At 38.2% G+C, this 23,589-nt stretch overlaps 1 protein-coding gene across 2 annotated transcripts in view; it reads left to right on the forward strand.

Moving 5' to 3' along the window:
• The window catches only part of KCNN2 (potassium calcium-activated channel subfamily N member 2), a 197,798-nt gene that overhangs the window by 96,236 nt on the left and 77,973 nt on the right, over positions 1-23,589 (forward strand). For both annotated transcript variants that reach the window (XM_075067159.1, XM_075067160.1), the window contains exon 5: positions 17,206-17,624. In XM_075067159.1, coding sequence (XP_074923260.1) covers positions 17,206-17,624 — 419 coding nt within the window. The remainder of the gene's footprint in view (positions 1-17,205; positions 17,625-23,589) is intronic.

Raw genomic sequence — 23,589 nt, forward strand, 5'->3', positions numbered from 1 at the left:
CCAGCACCCCACTCCCCCCCCTCTCCCAGAGCCCCACCTTTGCTCTGCCACCTCCCTCAAGGCCCTGCCCTCGCTCCACCTCATCCCATCCCCACTCCACCACCTCCTTGAGGTCCGTGCCCGCTCATTGCTCTCTGCCTTCCCCTAGCCTCCAATCAGCTTTTTGGTGGAGCTCTGATCAACTGATTGGGGTTGCCACCAAACACCTGTGGCTGGTAGGTGCTAAGCATTTTTATCCGTGGGTTCTCTGGGGCTGGAGTACCCATGGAGTCAGCGCCTATGAATCCAATACCTTTTTTAATTCTCATTCTAAAGGATGAACCATTTTAATATTTTGGAATTGTGTAATTCATCTTCAATAAAATTTCAGTTACCTCTAACAGGAGAGGCGTTAGAGAGGATGTGCTATAATTAATTTTGTAGTTTGGTTTTGGATAAGCTAGATATATTGGCTAATAACAATGGTTTCCTTATTTACCTTTTCATCTGTTTTTAGTATTGTTTTGGGGTAGTAAAAATAAGAGTCAGATTTGTTTGAACCAAGTGAAAAGAACTCTAGTCTGTTAAAAAAAGAACTACAGCTCATGACTGAACAGAGAAAATCAGTATTAGATATCAAATATTGCTCCTTGTTTTAACTGTATTTATTTTTTTTGTAATTTTACGAAATCTATTACATTTGACAGGTGGATGACAAAAGTCCGGTCTGAAAACTTGGTCTTTGCAGTATTTAACAATTTTTACTTTTAGTAGCTTATGTATTTTCACTGTGACTAGGTAGGTCACCTTTTTTATATTACCAGTACTTTCAATAAATCTTCCAAAATTTAAACAAATTTCATAGTTGTCACTGGGTCACATTTCGTTTTTATAGAACATCTTATAGAACATCTTTCTGGTTGTGTTAAAGAATTCTTGTGTTAAAGGGAATAGTAAAACACGAAGCACTTGCTGTCACTTAGGATCAATTTGTTTTAAACTAGACTTATGCAACTGAAGATACTGATCGTTTGTTTTATATTATGTATCTATCCTGTGTATACCCTTTTAATATTGCTGTTGAGTATATGACACCTCAGAGCCCACATAGTGAGCTGAAGTGTATCCCTTGAACATTATCAACAGAATTGTTTACTATGTTACAATCAGTTGCACCTGAGCAACCCCATTGAAGGCAATAGGACAGCACAGATGTCACTGGAGGCATAACCAGAAAATGAAGGTGTTGCACAGGTTTAACTGAAGCTGTAATTTGACTTGCAGACCATTAATTACTGGTGATAATGCTTTAGAAGGAAGGAACCCAGCTTGTGTCTCAGCCTAGTTTTCAGGACTGGGGAGGGTGGTAGAGATTTTATGCTTGAATAAGGAGCATATTTGCTGTGGAAATAATTGGGAGACAAAAATATATGACCCCACAAGGACATTTCTAGAGAGTTACTTTTTTTTGAGTAAAACCATCTTTTCACTTTCTCATCTGCAGTACGTCACAAATATTTCTGAATGAGACTTTTATATTTGGTCTGCTGAGATATGAAGTGTACAAGTTGTCACCTGTCAAATATAATTTTGGTAAAGATTTTTGCTTTGAACTGTTTAAATGGTAGCTGCATGTCTTTCATGGATAGTTAAAGATGTAACCACCTTACCTCCACAGGTTAGTATAGGGTGTATGTAAAGTACAAAAAAAATCCTGAATACATTATTTCCTTGTGCTTTTCACTGTCCAAGACACTTCAAAATGTTAATCCTCTTAACACTTTTGTGAGTTAAGTAATTATTATTATTTGCCATTTCATAGACGGGAAAACTGAGGCAGTTTGATTTGGCCAGAGCCAAAGAAGAAATTGGTGTGAGAGCTATGACTGGAACTCAGAGCTACGACTGGAACTCAGTATATCCTGGTGCTCAGTCCTGTGCTCAGCAAAATACATGCCATTAAAATGAGAGGCCTGTCATGCAAATACTACTTTGGCTGCAATATGACACTTAGTATTATTTTATTGTATGTTACAGTCTCTCATGAGTGTCTGGGTAATGTGCTGTAGTCAGGAAGCATGTGTATAGCATAACTCACTGTAACTGATATGCATGGCATATGGCACAACACTACATCCCCTACAACATAATGTTGCAATGCAAAAGATTCAATGATATTGTATTACTGGGCTATGTAGGTCAGTGTTAGGAAGCATTCTAATAGTATAATGTTGAAAACCTCCATGAGTCACTAGATTGCTGTTATGAACATCTGTTCAAGCCTCCACGGCATTTTGATGCCTCTCATGGGACACTATCTTAGGCAGTCTTTCTTTACACTCTCTTGACCAATATATGTGATATATTTGACTAGAATTGTGGGCCACTGCTTCAAGTTTATTCTCTCATGAAACACATCATTGTGCTTCAGATAACAAATGCTATTCCGTGATAGGAAGACAATTACACTTTCAGGTTAGTTCATTAATGAGGAGCCTATTGTGTGATTACAGCCTGGTGTTGAGGCACCTTGTATTAACACTGTAGCCCCAGTCTTTTAAAGTGGCCTTGACCCAATTTCTAAAATTGTCCCCACAGATTCTGCATGTGCAGAATCCACATCTCAAATTGTTAATTGTTCAGGACAAAGGCTATGTGTCTGGACAGTGCCTAACATGTTGTCACCTAGTGAAATATAAATAATAAATAGAAATAACAATTTGCACTTGCAAATTTTGTAGTTAGTCATCAAACAGCTTTCACTGGCAACACTTCAGGGGCTATTAGTTTTATCCCAGATATGGGAGTAGCTATCAGCTGCAGACCAACATGAGGTGTGTCATGGCAAAATGTTACCACAGAGTGAGGTTTGCATTTATGAAAGTGTATAAATGGGTGGGAATCATATTGCCCTTTTATCTTACAAAGCCATTAGTTTGAGACCTTAGCACTTCCTTCTTCAAAAGGCATTATGACACAATAAGGGCCTGATTCTTTTAGTGCTCTTTGTCATAGCAGTCAGTATTTCTGTGCAAGGAGCTGATCTGACTCAAATTCTTGACTGTAGAGTGCAGCTGAAGTAACTGGGTTGTGCACAAAGGATAGGATGATGGAAAAGAAATCCTCTGTCATCCAAACTGCAGTATGGTAGAACAGCTTCTCTTTGGTCACTACTATAGCAAAATTTCATTCTCTTGATCCCCCTACTAGGGTACTGCACTGTATTGCCCCCTGTTCGGGACTGGTCTGTAATAACACAAGATGGCACTCCGTTTGGTATGAACAATTTCCATTCTGTTATCTCTCAGATGAGATGGTTTGAGACAGCAAAGTCAAATGAAGGATTTCTGTACAGTGGGAACCTGCATCTCAGATTTGGTTGTCAGATAAGAAAATATGTGATTATCCATTTGTATTTTGTAGCCGTATATACCTGGACATGTGTCTACTTCCCAAAGGCAGTGTGAAACACTACTGGCTGAGTAGAGCCAAAGAAGAAAATTAGCAGTGTAGTGGCAGAGCTGGCAAACCACTCTTTTCTACTGCTGTTCGGTGGCATTTAAAAAGAAACAGAAGAGACTGAGCAATTTTTATTTTCAGCCTCAGGTCAGATGTGTTAGTCAATGCACCTAGGAGTTTGAACTTGGTGCACTTTATATAGCAGGCAGTAAGTGATTTTAAATTTCACATCTCTGCCTGTTTTTTTTTTTTTATTTGGTTTTCCTGGGCTGCCAGACAATAGGCTTTTTCCTAGTCTGAGCTGCTGTGCAGAATTCAGTTTGTGGAAAGGAAGTTTCCTGAAACATTAAGAAATGCAGTTATCTCTCTGTCCTGAAGGTGAGGAAAATGATGGGGTTAGTTGCTCTAACCCCATTTATAAACACAGATTGCAGTATTCTTGCAAAACTATTCGCTATGAGGCTAGATCAAGCCTGTTTTTCCTGGAATACTTCACATAAACTAGATGGGATTGATAAAAGTGAAGCATTCCAATAATAACCTTAGACTTTTTGTTGATGTGTTAAACACTAATAAATGTCAACAGCCAGGGAATGGCAATAACCTTTGATGCTGAGAAGGTGTTTGATAGAATAGGCTGAGATTTTCTTTTTTATGCTTGATAGATTTGGGTTTGTAAGGATTTTGTTGATGGATTAAGCTATTTTATGCTGATACAGCAGCTTCAGTCACAACTAATGGTGCAGCGTAAAAACAATTTTTAATACATAAAAGAATGCACCACATGTCCTCTGCTTCCTCATTTATCTGACTCTGCTGTTGAAAGTCTTGCTTTATGGCAAGATTGTAATTTGTCGTATGAAGCAGCACAGTGAAGTAGGAGGGCGTGAGGGCCCTGTATGCTCTCCCGTATGGTTTACCCAGATTACACTCAGGGCATATTGGGGACAGAGAAGCTGCTGTGTTTTTGCTTTTCTTGGATAACTGGGTGGAGAGTCAGTGGAGCCTTGTGCCAGTATGTCAATGGTGTGATGGGGGTGAAGGTGGATAATCTTTGGGTAAACTGTATGTCCCAGAGTAGATTAAAAGCTGATGTTTAAAGATGCATCAGATTTTTTTTCTTTTTCTAGAGGGCAGAGTTAAAGTGCTTTAATTCTGTATTTCTATACCGTATCATCTTTGGATATCTCTTAAGTTTAATGTTATCTTTGGAATTTCTTGGATTTATAATGCTTGTTTTTAAAATAGTTACAACATCCTTGTAATCTTTTTACCCTTAAATTACTGGTATGTCCTCAACCTTAACTCCAATTAACATAGTTTTATTTGGGAAGTTCCTTATATGATTTGTTTTTTAAAAATCTATAAACAGTAAACAAGAAACCCAAAAAGCATGTTATGTGTATTTCTAATGATTTGAATATATTAGTATCAACCTTACTTTTCCCCCTGTATTTTAACTTTTAGGGCCGGATTCATCAGTATGTTCTGGCTGCTTTATCCACTCTGGACAAGTGCAAAGCACTTAAAGTGAAATCGCCAGTATCCTCCAGCTTCTGACCTCCACATTCAGACAGTCTTTTCTTAACCCTATCCCTCACATTCCCTTACATACACCCTCTAGATCTCTTACGAAGGAGGCTCACTTTCAAAATGGTCCCTTGATTCCATTGTTCCCAAAGGGAGAGACCCCAAGCTGCCTTCAGGGAAGGTGGTGGGCTCCTATATTTTTGAGGCCACCATTTCCCATGAATTACAGAACCACAACTTGAGTTCCATAACATTATTGAGTGGGGTGATTGGATTAGTGCACTGACAGAATTGGAGAGGGATATCCTACTCTCTGAAAGACAAGATGATGATTGTTTTAAGAGCCTTCCTTTCTGGAGTTTTATTAGTATAATCATCAGTGTAATGTAATTATGTCCCTGTATTATGTATCTCTCCAGACATACAAAGGGAACTTAAAGCTGCCTTAAGGGGGCAGTTGGAGGTTCCTTTGAGGATTTCACTGTCATGTGTTGTAAAGCTGGCATAGGTGGCTCTATGCCACCTTCTCTCTTCTTGGTAGTAGGGGTGTTTCAGAGCAAGCCAGAGGTGGAATTGGGGGATGGGATGTGATGGGGCCAGGTGGGAGTTGGGGCCAGAGTGTGTTATCCTTGTCAGTCCCTGAGGAACCATTACAATCTGGCAGAAGCTGGAGCAGCTATTAGATTGATCCACTTGAGGTGTGGGCTGCTTTGGCCGTTGCTAGCCCCTGATATCAAGAGAGGCAGAAGCATGGTTTAAAGCTATATATGCTTCCCCTTCTCCCCATCCCTCATCAGCTGTACTGAGAATGAATTTGGTGCGGCTAAAATCAAGCCTAGTGTCTTGGTTTGTAACTTTATATATAAGTGCATAAAGGGATAAATGCCTTTCTCTTCTCTTTACCTTATTGATACAAAAATTAAAATATTTTATTATGCTGTTTATTCCCACATTAGGGAGAAACAGGCCATGCATTTGTGTTAAATTACACTTAGATTACCTGTTAAATGAATTTCATTTAATATTTAATAGTATTTTTATCTGTATTAAAACGGTCACTGATGAAAGAATCATTTATTATATTACCTTAATTCAGTCACTTACTTATGGGTCCAAGTAGTGTCACAAATCCAGATGGTATCCTTGAGTGGAAGATTTTATATTTGGATCTTTGGATTTGGCTGTAAGATGTGTAAAACTCATCTAGATAAATAGCTCCCTATTGACTACAAATATGATGATGCTTAAGACTGATGATTATTCCAGCAAGAGTCCAGAAGAAATTATATTCAGTAAATTAGCTCATGATATACTTTTTTAATTCCGGAGAATGTAACTTTTGGGTCATGCTAAATCTTTCTCCTTTTGACTGAAGAAACACCTCTTTATTAATAATAAATTCATCTAATTTCTTTGATCTTATGGTATTTTTATAGACTTACAGGAATCACTTAACTCACTACTGAATTTCAGTCTTTCGTAAGATTCCATCTTTCCAGCAGCACTAAGACTTCTTTTTTACCGCAAAGCCTTTGTATCTAGCACCTTGACAGTTCCCCTCGCGGGGAGGAATTCTTGAGTGGCATAGAGCCACTGTTGCAGAGTCTACACCCCACTTGCTTCCTGCAGTGGGTATGTTTGAGAGGAAAGGTAGCATCACTTGGGCTTCCCTATGTCCCAGTGATTGCTGGTTGCAATATTGGCCCCTTGGGACTCTGGAAAGTGAGCGGTTAATTCCACCTTTGTTTTCTTAAGTGTCATGTGGACAAAAGATAGAGCTAACGCTCTGGCCCATAGGCCATGTCTATACTTACGGCTAGATTGGCACTGCTGTGGTTGATGCAGCTGTGTTGATTTAGCGGGTCTGGTGAAGACCCACTAAGTTGATGGTAGAGAACTCTCCCATCAACTTCTGTACTCCAGCTCCCCGAGAAGCATAAGGTACAGTGACGAGAGAGCATCTCCTGTCAACACAGCACAATGTAGACACCGCTGTAAGTCAACCTAAGGTACGTCGACTTTAGTTACATAACTTACATAACTGAAGTAGCATAACTTAGGTTGACTTACATCTGTAATGTAGACTAGCTCTTAGTATTGAATAGTACAAATCACTGTTGTACAACAGCTCATGAGACGAAGTGAAGAAGAATGCCGTCAGTATCCAATTGAAAACAGAAGGGAAATTTGGATGGGCAGAATGAAACCTTAACTGTAGTGTGATTAGGACACCCTGATTAGGACATCTCTTCTTTTGCAAAATGTACTAAGAAATATTTGGGCTAGATTTTCAAAATGGCCCAGGACCATGTATTTAAATGTATGCACAAGTCGGACAACTATGCACATGTTATTAAAACACCTGTTTAGCTATTTGCATGCATATTTACCAATGTGTATGCACACATAACAACTAAGCATAGAATTCTGGGTGCATTTTTATTTGCAGACCTTGGCACTCCATGTGTGGACCAGGTTTCCAAAATGACCACAAGTGATCAGACCTCAATTTAATGTTTTATCTAAATGACAGCACCTCTCTAAGTGTGTGCCAGGAGAAGTGGCTTATTACTGCCTCAAATGGAAGTGTGCCACCTACTGAATCACTAGCACCATTACTTGCCTCACCATGAGGTTTCCTATGCATATACTGACCTATATAGTATTCATAGGAGAACCACAGGATGTTGACATTAATGGAAAACTCACTTTGTATAATTTCATCTCATGGCATCAAATTTACATAAACAGTAAACATGCAGAAAATTCTTTTTAAGATGACATTAAAGGATGCATTTTCAAATTGTCCCCTTAATTTGAGATTTTTATAAGCAAATTAGGCGTGTATGCATGAAAATAATGTATTTGCTTATCTAATTACGCAATCTGAACAAATGATGTGTTTCATGCATACAGGTGGTTATACCAACAAGAGTTTGTGGACCCATTTTTAGTGTCCCAGTGAAAAGTTTGTCCCTAGGCCTGTATGTAGGTAGCAATCTGTGATATGCAAAATAAGCAAAAATATATTACAGGAGTATTTTTAAGATACTGTGTCACTGCTGGGTTATGTTGATTCACCTCGTTTTGTTTTGTCATGTAAACTGTTGGGTTCACAGTGGCCTTATACAAAATTAGACATAATAAAAGAAATTCCTAACTTCTGTGCCATGCAGATTTGTATCCAAGACTTGTTCCTGTCAACCATGCTGGAGTCCAGCAGCCCTCAGTAATTTCGACAATCTCTCCAGGTTTAAGAAGGGAGAAGAACAGATTCTGGATGACCTACAGATCAGTGGTTCTCAAACTATGGGGTAGGCCTCTTAAGAGAGGTGTGGAAATGTGTCAAGGGAGGCACGAGATGTGTAATTATTTTTTTAAGAGCTCTGGCTGTCAGCCCTGGGTGGCTGGGGCTTGTGCAGAAAGGCCATGCACATCTGGGAGATGGGCATAAAGTGGATAGCTGGAGCTCCACCACCCTAGGACTGACAGCTGGAGCTCTGGTTGACAGCCAGAGCCTTGCCACCTGGGTTCGGGCACTCCTTTCCCACACCAATTCCTCACTGGGAGTTGGTGGGGCTCCAGCTGTCAGCCATGGGGTGGCAGCAGCAGCACAGAAGTAAGGGTGGCAATGAGGAGCTAAATCTGCTGTGAAAAGAGGTGACAAATATCCCGTTTCACATTGCCACACTTACTTCTATGCTGCTGCTGGGACAGCACTTCCTTCAGAGCTAGGCACCTGGCCAGCAGTCGCTGCTCTCTGCTCTGCCTTCAGAGCTGGGTGGCAGTATATATACTTGTGTGTATGGGGCATAAACAACTACAGACAGAAAGAAGTGGGGCCCAATCATATATGTTTGAGAATTTTTACTAAGTCATTTACTAAAAAAACAAAGATGTATCTACTGAGGATGGGATCTTTTTCACCCCCAGCTTTGGAAGGTTGTGGTGAAGGTGTGTGGTTTCTGCTCCTGACCACCAAGGAAAAGGGATGTTTTCTCCTTCCAATCACTTATACGTGTGATGGGGAGGAGATAGAGTTGGGGATTGAAAGAGTAATATATCTTCACTCTGGCTGGCTTTTGAATGCTTCTTTTAGTCAGAGATTAGTGATGTTTTTGGAACCAGAGGCAGCCTTTTGAACAAGCTTGATCTGGTCACTTCAGAAGCAGAAATACCATTTCCAAAACTGTGATAGCCTCTGTAGCTATAACACCAGGGTGATCCAGAGAGCTTCTGAGGACCGGCGGCCAAGAAAAGCTGTGTTTTTCAGTCTTGTGTCCTTAGCTTTTCCAATTATATTTTTATAATAATAGAATGGTTGGAATGTCAAACAGTGAACAGTTTCAGTCACTTGCAATTTGGATTCACAAGTTAGCAGCTGCTGAAATGCTTTGTTGAATATGGGTCTCTAACACATTATTAAGGGTTATAGCTGATCCACTTATTGTGTAAGTGCTTCCTTTACATTTCTGTTTTTGTATGTTCTCCGAGTACTGAATCAAATAGCAATATTGTCTGAAAATTTGTTTTTATCTTAAAACAATTATAAAGAAGCCCTTTGTAAGGGTGTCCTTAGTTTAATTTCATTGCCCTCCATATTCACCATTATCCTGTGAAGATCCAGTACGAGTCTGCTGTGGATTTGCAAGATTAACTTCTATTTGTGCACTAGGTAATTTAACTTCAGGCAGTCTCCAGTATAAGAATTTTAGAGAAAATGTTTGTGTATATGTATACTGAATTTTTCTCTTTTAAAAAATAATTTGGGTTGTGAAGTGCATATTTTAACGTCTTATTATGTGAACATGGAGTTATTGTCTAATATTGTCTATAAAGTTTATTGCTTTTTAATAAATAATGTAAGATTAATTTTTCATTCCACATGTTTGAAATGCTTCATATAGACTCAGACTCAAAGACTTTATGGCAAGGTGGGACCATTGTGATAATCTAGTCTGACCTCCTGCACATCACAGGACACAGAACCTCATCCCCACCCACTCCTGTAATAGATCCATAACCTCTGACTGAGTTACTGAAGTCCTCAAATCATGATTTAAAGATGTCTGCTTTCAGATAATCCATCATTTACTCTAGTTCATACCAGCAAGTGACCCAGGCCCCATGCAGTAGAGAGAGGCAAAAAACTCTGCCAATCTGACCTAAAGAAAAAAAATTTCCTGATTCTAAATGTGGTGGTCAGTTGGACCCTGAGCATGTTGACAAGACCCACCAGGCAAAGACCTGGGAAAGAATTCTCTGTAGTAACTCAGAGCCTTCCGCATGTAGTGCCCCATCTGCAGCTGTTGGGGATATTCACTACTAAACAGTGACAAATGTGCCAGATGCCACTGTATCAATCTCATCCTACCATTCCCTCCTAAATTTATCAAACTCAGTCTTGAAGCCAGTTAGGTTTTTTGCCCCCTTTGCTCCCCTTGGGAGGCTGTTCTAGAATTTCACTCCATCTAATTTCAAGCCTAAACTTGTTGATGGCCAGTTTATATCCATTTGTTCTTGTGTCAGCAGTGGCTTAATTTAAATAACTCCTCTCCCTCATTGGTATTTATCTCTCTGATGTATTTATAGAGAGCAGAAAGCTCCTTGAGCGTCCTCTCATAAGGTACCAAGTATCAGAGGGGTAGCTGTGTTAATCTGTATCCACAAAAACAAGGAGGAGTCTGGTGGCACCTTAAAGACTGACAGATTTATTTGGCCATAAGCTTTGGTGGGTAAAACCCCCCACTTCTTCAGATGCAACTGATGCACCTGAAGAAGTGGGTTTTTTTCATGCTAATAGCCCTATTCTGGCCCTGTTCCAGTTTGAATAACTTTTTCTTAAACATGGGAAACCAGAATTGCACACAGTATTCCAGATGAGATCTCACCAGCGCCTTGTACAATGGTACTAGTACTTCCCTATCCCTACTGGAAATACCTCGCCTGATGCATCCTAGGATTGCATTATCCTTTTTCACAGCCACATCACATTGGCAGCTCATAGTCATCCTGTGATCAACCAATCCACATTTCTGCTCTGAGTTATGTCGGTCTGGTGCTGATTAACCATGTATTTAACTTAGGAGTCCTTATAAAATTGAGTTATGCCTGAGCAATAAGGAGAGAACAGAATCCTACTGTAGAGCAGAATCCTGAGGTCAGTACACAGGCAAAGCTCCCATTAAAATCAGTGGGAGTTTTGCCACCATATGGATTTTAAATATGGTTGCATACAGACCTCTGCATGGAACTAATAATTAGAAAGTGCTTCTTAACTGTAAACCTGCTGTACTGATCTTTCTAATATAAATTACTATTTTCCTTTCATCTGCATTTTTCAAGAGAACTTGAGAAATTTCTTTTATTTTCCGGTGAAATTCTATGTGAGAATTGAAGGGTGGATGAGGAACTGGTAAAAGGGGAGACTACAACTGGTCATACTGAAAGGTGAACTGTCAGGCTGGAGGTAGGCTACTAGTGGAGTTCCTCAGGGACTGGTCTTGGGACCAGTCTTATTTAACATTTTCATTAATGACCTTGGCATAAAAAGTATGAGTGTGCTAATAAAATTTGCAAATGAGACAAAAAGTTAGAAGGTATTGCCAATACAGAGAAGGGCTAGACTATTATACAAGAAGATCCAGAGTACATTGAAAACTAGGATAAAATTTAATAGTGCAAGGTCAGGCACTTAAGGATTAACTGCAAGAATTTTTCTGTTATCTGGGGCCAAATATTAGAATTTTTCTTCTTTTTCAAATATAGTAAAATGTGAAAAAATGGCAAAACCTTTGAAAATCTAGGTGGCCTTTGAAATTTCAGGTGTACGTTTATTGATAGCAACAGCAACGTAACGTCATTGAAAGGAAAAATAACATAAATTCCATTAAGCACTATTGAGGGAACTAGTTCTCCTTACATAAAGTTTGAGTAGGACTAATGGATTTCTTCCACTTTTGACATACAGATAGGTGTGTTCTCATGATAAGTATTCCATACTGAGATTTTAAAGATATTAAAAATTTAATTTCCTACACTAAGTGGTTCAATAATATTTTTCTTGCGTAAGCAATTTTTAAGATCAAATTTTAATGTCTACTTTTATTAATTCAATTTAAGATATGCATTTGACTTAAGGGATTGTTTTTAGAAAGCCACGGAAATTCTAGGTATAAACTTTTAGCAGGAGATTTCTTATCTTTATCAACCAATTCTATAAGGTGTGTGGTTTTTTGTTACGTTTTAAAACACTATTGGCTTAACATTTATTTGGCTTGTTCTAAAATAACTAAACTCTTATAACTAAACATTTAAGTTGTTTGTATGTTACAGAGACAAATTAAGTGATGTCTATCTTCTTCAAATTCAAAATGTGGGACTTCTGTATTGTCTCTTTCTTTGGCAGACGGGCAGGTTATTGTTTACCTGTTGTTTCTGTACAATTGGACTCTCCAAATAGTTGGGCCTCTGAAATAGCCGTTTGATCATTCCTTGAACTAAATACCTGATTCTGACTACATTTTTCCACACTAAATTCTACTGTAGTCTTTAAGCCTCTTTACTTTTGGAAAGTTTGGCTCTTTGTATTTGCTAAATACAAACTGGCTCAACTTTGGCAAAGGAAAATTTAGAAAGTGACTTCATACCAGTATTTATTAGTGAATTTCATTGCCACATCTAGCATAAAAGGCTTACTATTAAGAAAGTCTGTAGAGAAAGTTTTGAAATAATTTGGGAAGAGTATTTGAGCAACTTACTGACCAATAGTCTGAGTACAGGTTGCCTATGTGGAATTTAGTCTGTACAGTGTCTTTTGCATACCACAGCTAGTTGGTGCTAGTACTGAAGTAAGCAAAGATAAGAGTGATATCTATGATGAAGGTAAAGAGCATTAATGAAAAAGTAAACAGTTGCATTAAAAAATAAGGTAGATTTAATTTTTACCAAAAAAGAATTTGAAGTAAAGCTAGCCAAAGACGCAAAGTAATAGCAAAAAATTCTTTAAGTACATCAGAAGCAGGAAGCCTGCTAAACAGCCGGAGGGGCCACTGGATGATTGGGGTGCTAGAGAAGCTCTCAAGGATGGTAAGGCCATTGTGAAGAAACTAAATGAATTCTTTGCATCGGTCTTCACGGTTGAGGATGTGAGGGAGATTGCCAAACGTGAACCATTTTTTTTTTTTTTAGGTGACAGATCTGAGGAACTGTCCTAAATTGAGGTGTCATTAGAGGAGGTTTTGGAAGAAATTGATAAACTAAATAATAATAAGTCACCAGGACCAGATGATATTCACCCAAGAGTTCTGAGGGAACTCAAATGTGAAATGGCAGGTCTACTAACTAGTCTGTTAAATCCACTTCTGTACCAAATGGCTGGAGGATAGCTAATGGATTCCAAAGGTGACCCAAGCAATTACAGGCGGGTAAGCCTGACTTCAGTACTGGGCAAACTGCTTGAAACTATGGTAAAGAAAATTGTCAGACACATGGATGAACATAATTTGTTGGGGAATAGTCAACATGGTTCTTGTAAAGGCAAATCATGTCTCACCAATCTACTAGAATTCTTTGAAGGAGTCAACAAGCATGTGGGGACAAGAGGGATCCAGAGAATATAGTATATTTAGATTTTCAGAAAGCCTTTGACAAGGTCCCTCACCAAAGACTCTTATCCCATGACTGGTTACTTTACTTCAGAGGGAAGTTTCTCTCATGGATTGGTAACTGGTTAAAAAATAGGAAACAAAGAGTAGGAATAAATGGTCAGTTTTCAGAATGGAGAGAGGTAAATAGTGGTGTCCCTCAAGGGTCTGTACTGGGCCCTGTTCTATTTAACATATTCATAAATGATCTGGAAAAAGAGGTAAACAGTGAGATGGCAAAATTTGGAGATGATACAAAACTACTCAAGATAGTTAAGTCCCAGGCAGACTGCAAAGAGCTACAAAAGGATCTCCCAAAAAGGTTCAGAAAAGGGTAACAAAACTGATTAGGAGTATGGAACAACTGCTGTATGAGAAGAGATATTAATAAGACTGGGATTTTTCAGCTTGGAAAAGAGATGACTAAAGGGGGATATGGTAGAGGTCTATAAAGTGGTGACTGGTGTGGAGAAAGTGAATAAGGAAGTGCTATTTACTCCTTGTCATAACACATTAGGGGCTTATCCATGATAAGATTAGGGAATTAGGGGCTACCAAATGAAATTAATAGACAGCAGGTTTAAAACAAACAAAAGGAAATATTTTTTCACACAATGCACAGTCAACTTGTAGAACTCTTTGCCAGAGGATGTTGTGAAGGCTAAGATTATAACAGGGTTCCAAAAAGTATTAAGTTCATGGAGAATAGGTCCATCAATGGCTATTAGCCAGGATGGCAGGGATGGTGTCCCTAGCCTTTTGTTACCGAAGTTGGGATGGAACGGGGACTGGATCCCTAGGATGATTATCGTGAGTCAATAGAACCTTGATTTGTTGTGATCAACCGCTACATGCAACTATTTTATTCCTTATATAAATACTGCTTATTGAGCAATTGACAGAGGTTCATGCATCAGGCATGTGGAATATTTGACCTTCCTATGCTCTGGGAAAACCAGAGATCAGACGTGTCATGCCTTGGAAGGGTTGTGGTCTATATAAGTACCTGTCTTCTAAAGTTCCTTTCTCACAGTAAGACTATAAGTGAACTGTGCTCAGTGTTGTTGTTTTCAAAGCTGGTTGAAGTCAGACAGGGCAAAACGCAAATACTCTATCATTTGTTATTCTGCTTGTGTGAACGATTTGCATTAACTTTGATTTGTGTACCTGCTTGTCATAAACGATAGCCTACGGGTTAAGTGTTTCTTTTACGTAAGAGTTACAAAGGGACCAACCTGACAGAGGACCATCAGGAACCAGTTTTTCAAGTGAGGAGAAACTTCTGGGTTTTTTTTGTCTTTGTCTGCGTTTGTTTCTCTTCGGCTTATGAGGAAGAATCTATTTTCTTATCTCCAAGTTCTTTACTTACCTTCTGTCTCCAAGTTGTGAGTACAAAGAGGAAAGCCATAGGTTATCTTGTATTTTGTATTTAATGTGTGGAGTGCTGGGAATGTTTCAATTGGATATCTTTTGACTCAGACTGTTTTATTTTCTTACTAAGGCAATAGCCTGTATTTGTCATCTTGATGCAGTAGCTTAGTTCATTCTTTTTCTAAGTTTTCTTTATATAAATTTTCTTTTTTAGATTGTTGAGTTTTCTCTCTGGGTAGGTTAAGGAGCAAGGGGAGGGGATTCTCTTTGTGTTAGATCTACGGAGGGTAAGCTCGGCAGCACCAGGGAGTTGGTGGGAGGGGGAAAGAGAGATAGGATCATCTCTGTTTCCTTGTATTTGGGGTTTGTCTCTTTGTGGGATAAGGAGACATGCTTCTTGGTATTGTGATGTAAAGAGATCGCATCAGTCACTCTCAGTTAGCCCAGAGAGGAAAGTCTGGGTGGGAGAGGGAGGGGGAAAGGAAGTGGAGTATTTCCCTTGCCGGTAAGACTCAGAGCTTCTGTGTCTTGGGGGTCCCCCCAGGGAAAGGTTTGGGGAGACCCGGGAGAGTTTATCAGGAACTCAGAATCCTGATTGGTGGCAGCGAGATAAGATCCAAGCTGGTAATTAAGCTTGGGGGAGTTTCATGTTAAGCACCCAGATTTTGGACGCTAAGGTCCAGATTTGGGAAGAAGAGGCTTATTACACTGCTGTAATTTTGAATGTTTGAATTATGAATGTTTCAGTTTTATAGTCTGCTCAGTTCCCAATTAGTTCATGAACTGTAAGTCTTCCATTTCTTCTTTTAAAATAAATTGTGTGGCCATCACAATTGTAATAGCATTAGTTTATAGTTCTCACTGTCTTAACTCAAAGAGCAGCAGCATTTTCTAAACTGCAAGTTGATTGAATTCTTAGGAGGATGTACAGTGTGTTTGCACTCTGTAAGAGTTAATACAGAAGTTCAGGCGACCATTTGAACTCTTGATTTGTGAAGAGAGGTGAGATTGCTCAGGGACACTGCCAGTGAAGAAGAGTTTGCTAGGCACTGTACATTGTTTGGTGTTCATAGTCTTCCTGCAGCTTCCTTTTAGAAATGTATTGTGATATTTAAAAATCAGCTTAAAAATTTCTAATAATCTGATTTTAAAAAAATTCTAACAACCTTAGTTAGGAAGGATTCTCATCTTTCAGTTACAGAAAGGAGTTTTACATACTGCCCACGTAGTGAACAGCTTGGTTCAGACTATATTTGCAGTACCAGACATTCCTTTTTCTGCCTCATGGTGGGATGTTATCACTGATGAAACACTGCTAGTGTCATGGATTATTTTCCCTCTTGAAAAGCTGCTCATAGAACCTGATTCTGCAGTTCTTCCTTGAATAGTTCCAATTCAGATCAGTGGGTGGTCTGCCTATGGAAGGACTTAGCCAGTTAAGATCATGAAAGAAAGGAGATGCCATAAGGTTGTTTATTGTATATGAAATATTTTAACTCAATATCATAATTATCAATTTTTTCCACTTCTAGAGTGAATTTTTTGTTTGGTTTGGTATTTATTTAGAAAAGTTTGGGAGGTGACAGTTGATAAAATATAGTGAAGTATCTGATACCTTTTGTGCTGAATTGTGCTGAAGGCCCCCAGATCTTGCACAGGCTTACTCATGCAGCATGTATAGCTTTGAGCATGTGATCAGGGCTGCTGAACTCATTGAGGCTACTCATGTGCTGCAGTTAAGCATATGAGTAAGCTTTGCACGAAAGAGGCCTAAAAATTGTCATGTGGTCACAATCCTGATAAAGCTTTCATACATTCTAAACTTTATATACCATGAGTAGCCCATCAGTTTCAATGGGACTACTCACAGTGTGGAAAATGTAAACAATCTTAGCATATGCAGGGCCTTAATCAAAAATTACAATTAGAGGAATAAGAATTTGAGTAAACTTCAGTTTTATATAAATATCTTTTACATCAATTTCTCTTTTATATAAAAGTTCTTTCTAGCTTAAGTAAAATTATGTATTGAGTTGTTTAGTTATACCTTTGACTCCATAATACAATGGTTTAACAAATGGTATTTGACATATTTAGTTTTCAAATTCTGTCAGTTGTAATGTTGCTAATGACCAACTACTGCATATGTGTGTGTGTGTTTTTTTTAAAAATAAGTTTGTAAATCCTTTACTAAAGTAGACCTTATATTTTATTATTTCAGTTGTTCATGGTGGACAACGGAGCAGATGACTGGAGAATAGCCATGACTTATGAGCGTATTTTCTTCATCTGCTTGGAAATACTGGTGTGTGCTATACATCCCATACCTGGGAACTATACATTCACATGGACAGCCCGGCTTGCCTTCTCCTATACTCCATCCACAGCAACAGCTGATGTGGATATTATTTTATCTATACCAATGTTCTTAAGACTATATCTTATTGCGAGAGTTATGCTTTTGCATAGCAAACTTTTCACAGATGCCTCATCTAGAAGCATTGGAGCATTAAATAAGATAAACTTCAATACACGTTTTGTTATGAAGACTTTAATGACAATATGTCCCGGAACTGTACTGTTGGTTTTTAGTATCTCATTATGGATAATTGCTGCATGGACTGTCCGAGCTTGTGAAAGGTAAGTCTCTTTTTCCTTTTATATATATTTAAGAAATGTAAATGGCTTACAAAGTGTTTTTCTTCTAATCCTTTGGATATTATCTCATTCACTTATGTTGAGAAGTAGGACTTCCAGTACCTGGAGCATGTTGTATTGTGCTTTTTGTATCATGGCTCTCTGGAATGCTTTATCTCTTGACCTTTGAAAGGGATGTTTAAATTGTCAGAGATTTCTCCCATAGCATTGTGATGTGAGGTTTTTTACTTCATTCTAATCTTTATTATGAGTAGCCTAGATCATTAAAGTGGATAGTGGAACATGAGTGCCATAAACATTACTTTTAATACTAGTTTTTAAAATTCTGTATTAATATTAGATCTCAGTCATTTTAGCTTATGGCTTGCTACAATTATTGACGATGGTGTAAATAAATCTGCAATCGGAAAAGCCAGTGAAAAACTGATTCTAAAAACTCTCATCATTCTAGTGCCCTTCAATGAAAATGAAAAATCAAAGGTGTAGTCCCAATATAGTCTATTGACAGAAATCTTTTTATTTTGGTTAGGTTGAATGCATATCGTTTATATTTACAAATACTTGATTTACTGTGGTAGAAATACAAATATAACAATAGAGGAAAGAGGTAGGCATTATAGTGGTTGACTCTTTTTTTTCTGAAATCCAGAAAAAATGCACTTGATAGCCTGATATTTTGTTAACTTATGTTTCAAGCTTCAGCAACAAATGGATGTTGAACAGGCACAGAACAAATCAGTATCAGTAATGACACCATCAAATCTGATTTCTCAAAAATATTACTTACAAAAAGAAATGAGCAGGGTAACTTCTGACTACTGTGGACTTGAGTGAGTGATAGAGAACAGGTAGAACAGGACCATTTGATGGAAACAGTTAGGAAGAATCTCTGAAAGATTTGATATCTGGTGTGGTTCTCAGGCCCTACACTGAAATACCCTCAATTACTCATGGTGGAATACCTTCTTCAAAATATTTTCAAGATTTCCACTATCAATTGCTGATCACTCTAGCCCTTTGCCTATATGCCCATTTTGAAAAGTATTTTGCAGTTGCTTTCTGGCAGTCAGTTGCTGTAGACATGTTGTTTTTGAAAGTTGCTTATCACATCTTCACTCAGTTAGATAAGGGGAAAAGTGGCAAATTTTATAAACCCAATATGGAGGTGATCTTGTTATCACAGTCTTCCATGTTAAAAACCTCAGCACTGAGAAACAGTGGAATAAAGTGTGATATAGTATGTTCCTTTGGACTGTCAATGATTCAAGTGCTGTGGTGAAGATGAACAGTGTATAGCCTGTAATGCCAGGAGTAGCTCGTCATCAGAGTATATTCTGAAACACCATGCTAAGGATCATATATCATGTTATTTATTGATAGAGACAAGGTAGATGAGGTGATATCTTTTATTGGACCAGCTTGGGTTTGTGGAATAGCTTTTGACCAATGCAGAGCTTTTCTTCAGAAGACACTTGTAACTTCCACCAAGAGAAGATGGTCCAATAAAAGATATTACCTCACCTACCTTGTCTGTCTCAGTTCCTGGTTCCTGTGTGGCTACAACGCTACAAACGTTAGTTATTGTCTGTCAAAATAGTTCCCTCAGCTAGGACAGGTATAATAAATTATTATTAATATATTTTATGTATTAAAGGTCAGTTTCTCCTCCTGAATATGTTAATAGACTTCAAACATAATTCATTTTTCACCAATTTTGTCCTTTTTTTGGTCATATTGCCTCTAATTTCCCTTCAATTGGGACACCATCCAGTAGCCTCCTAAGAGGAGCTGAGCAGATTCAACTCTACTTAACACCATTGTTTTTTAATATACTGAAATTTAATTATTATTGAATCACTCTACTATTTGCCCTGTATTAAATGAATATTCAAAACAGACTATGATAAAGCCAGTTTCTGTCAAGAAGAAAGGTACTGAATGAGAACAGTGAGATTCCTGAAAAGCACTTAAGCATGTGAGTGCTTTTGCTAATGTGATCTAGTTCCACTGCACTCAGACAAAACTGCAAATATATCATGACTGTGACTTGTCTTATTCTCTGCAAAACCGATGACAGAATTTGTAAATTTTGAATTCTGTTTGCAACTCTTGAATTCACTATAATGAATGAGCTAAACCCAGGGTTGTGAGTTCAGTCCTTGAGGGGGCCACTTAGGGATCTGAGAGAAAATCAGTACTTGGTCCTGCTAGTGAAGGCAGGGGGCTGGACTCAATGACCTTTCAGGTTTCCTTTCAGTTCTGTGAGATAGGTCTCTCTCTCTCTAATGGAGATACAGGTGGGATCATTCACTGATTTTATTTATTTATTTATTTTTAAAACACCATCAGGTCAACATACAGTAGTCCTAGAGTTAACTTTATACTTGGTGTAACTGCACTTCCTTCAGTAAAGTTAAATGAGAGATTAGTTTGGCTCCTTATTGTTAGTAATTATGAATTTTAAAAACTCTGGCCAAATGCATGGGGAATTGGATACTCATTTCCTATCATTAATGGGAGTTGCATGGCCAATTTCCTTCACGTTACACTTCATATTTCTCCTGAAGGGATTATGCTTCATAGAAGAACTGCACTGAATCAGTGTCACTGGCCCAGTTACTAATTAGTCAAATTTAAAATATTGTGGCTTCTCACTCTGTAATGAAGTACAGTAAGAAAGTGCCACAGGCACAGAATGCTAAAAGGTGTGTCTATTTTTAAATAAATGTCATCTCCTTGTATATATTCATAGATATAATAGTAGTTAGAGATGGAAAAGACAATTTAGATCATTGAGTCCAGTCTGAGATTAGTGCAATTATAATCCCCAGATAGAGTATGGATCTGAAACTGTATGTAATGGGCTTGATTCGCTCCCTAGCAAAAATGTACACAGATAACCACGTTTCATTTACTTAAGTTGATTTTTCCATCATAAGTAGAAAGAATCTTTATTCTAGTAGGTTGTTTTAAGTGTGTCAGAAAATAAACACTACAGTTAGAAAGAATTTATAGTTTTACCTGGCATTATACATCATTACCTCAATATAATGCCACCCAATATAATATGAATTTGGATATAACACGGTAAAGCAGTGCTCTGGGGAGGGTTGGGTGGGGTTGCACACTCCGGTGGATCAAAGCAAGTTCAATATAACACAGTTTCACCTATAACACGGTAAGATTTTTTGGCTCTCAAGGACAGCGTTATATCGAGGTAGAGGTGTACGTGGCAGTCTAACATTTTAATCGATTTTTGGGGAGGGGGGAAAGATTCTTATTTGACAGAAATTAAAACTCTGTCAGGATTTTGATTTATTTTCCTGATGAGAGATAATGAAATAAAGAAAAAGTAACTTCTGTTCCACAAATATCACTAATTCTCCTACAGACACAGTGTTTGATAAAGTGCTATAGCAGATTGTTCTAGTGTTTCTGTGACTGTATATCTTCATATCAATTTGCGTGACTGTTCCAGTTAGTGCAAAATAGTGTGGATGGAGACAGGACTCACCAAAAAATTAATAAAAATCATGGAATGCATATTAGACTTTATCATCCCATTCCAAAGCACTCATGAAGGTTTATGCATAGCTAGGAATAGCTAATGGCAAACAGAAAAGGCATAACAGATTTTCATGTAAGTGCTGTAAAATCCTGAGTGCTCATGTTAGCAACAGAAGCAGCAGCTGAATGACAGCCTAGTAACCAGTCCTATTTGGTTTAAACTGTTTGGTCAATCGGTTGTCCCACTGGGACTCTGAAGACTGTCACATCATAGACCTCATGGAAATGTGATGGATAGGTTTGAGTGGGAATATTCATGGCTGGGAAGGAAACCTCTATCTCTAGATTAGTCATTACTTTGAGTATCTTTTGGCTTGACTTAGTCTAAACACTTTTTGAGCAGGAACTGTGTCTTCCTCAGTGTTTTGTTTGGCACTGAGCATAGTGTCAGCTCACAGCAAATTAACAATAGCAAATGGCATCCTTTGTATTGGTGTGTGCGTGAGACATTTTACAGGATGCAGCTTAAGGTCATCCTTGAGGGCGTTAGCTATGAGTGAAAATGAGAGCAGGCAGGTAATGTGTACTGAGTGTAGGCAGTCTAGCAACATTCCAGGATAATCTGGCAAAAGAAACATGGAAGATGAGCATGATGGAGGTATTCAAGTCTTTGCCATATATACAACCCTGGAAACCTGACTGATTGCTTGTGGTTTCTAGGGCTCCAAATGTGGCATACTGTTGAATACCTACACCTCACCAGCAGGTATCAGTTTGATGCACAGCTGTCTGTCATGAATATGCTCCCTAAAATATATCTTAGTTTTATCTGGCCCAACTCAAGAAATGCTTAATTTTTCATTTGTCTTTTTGAGACACGTGAATCTTAATCTACAACACTCATGAATGCCTTTGCTTACAGGGTCCATTATTCAAGTGTGAAACTAATAGTTTTTTACTGTTTCCATCATAGTGATCTTTCAGTTGTTGATGAAATGGCTCTTCATTCCGGCAGTCAGTCAGTTAGAACAGGTGAAATATAAATATCTTCCATCTCCACAAAAAAGTTAGAAACCCATTAAATTTTCAGTATTTTATAATTGAAAAATGGCTTGGCAAACTTGTTTCAAACTTAAAAAAAATTAAATTAAAAACCCCTTTGTTTCAGGCCAAAAAGAGATTATTTTTCCCAGCACAAAGGAGGATCAAAAAGAGAGCTTAAAATGGAATGCTGGTTGCAGCCGTAACTATAATATTATATGCATATATTCCAGCGCATCTCTGTAAAAAGATTCTGAGCTGAAGTCTGCCCTCATTTACATTGCTGTATGTCCAGAGTAGCTCTATTCACTTCATTGGAGTTTCTCTGAATTAACAGCAGTTTAAAGGAGTTCAGAATTGGGTCCACTACATTTTTTCTTACTGATGACATTGGCACCTTGTTTGCTTTTGTGTGTGTCTCTTTTGACTTTTTTGACTGTAAAGCCATTTCAGACAAAGAAGCTTATGTCATCATTTTTCCTCATTCAAATTCTGTTCTGTCCTGCCTGTCCTGTCCTTGATTTAACTCAAATATTTGTTTGCTCTCTTTTTGTGTTCAGTTGGACTTCTTCTATACTTGCTATACATTCTTTCATTTTTCTATAAATACATGAATTTCTGTGTACCTTATTTTCTGGAAATCAGATGTCATCTCAAAGGTTTCTACAGGAAACTTAGAAATCATAAGTGTGAGGCAAATTCTAGAAATTTAAGAATCCCTTTTTTCCTACTGACAACTCAGACATGTCAAGCCTCTAAACTCTCACTGAAGATGAAAAATTATTTAGATATCTAATTTCCTCATGACTTGTGCCCAATATCGTTTGCTGGTGTGAGAAGGAAATATGTCTTAAAGTATTCATATAAAGCAGAATGCCACATTAGGCAGTAATGTGTACTACCAAATCTAATATCATATGGTAAACTGAGTAGACCCCTGTTTTCTGCATGGGCTATCTATCTATTTTTAAAGACTTTAATGTAGACGTTTACGAGAGAGATTGAAGTTACGTGAATTACAGTAGCTCCCAGATGCCTTAATCAGGATTGGAGCCCCATTATATTTATAATCCTCCAGATATATATGCAGTAAAATCTATTCCCTGCCCTGCAGATCTTACAGTCTAGTTGATAGTGATGTTAAGAAGATCTGGCCTCCACTTCCCTTTCTGCCCAGTTTCTCACAAGTTTCATCCAAATCTTCCTCCTCCCCTCAGATTGCCTTTTCTTCTCCTCCTGTATCTCTCCTCCTTCTTTCCTGTTACAGAGGCAGAAGTTTCTTTTCTTCTCTCCTCCTCTAATCACCCATTTGCCTCAGTGACTCTAACCCAACTCTTATGTTTCGTACACCCACTCTTATCTCATCTGTCCCTTTACTCTTCTCGTTAACCTCTCATTC

The sequence above is a fragment of the Chelonoidis abingdonii genome, chromosome 6 (assembly GCF_003597395.2).
Source record: "Chelonoidis abingdonii isolate Lonesome George chromosome 6, CheloAbing_2.0, whole genome shotgun sequence".
Taxonomy (NCBI): domain Eukaryota; kingdom Metazoa; phylum Chordata; order Testudines; family Testudinidae; genus Chelonoidis; species Chelonoidis abingdonii.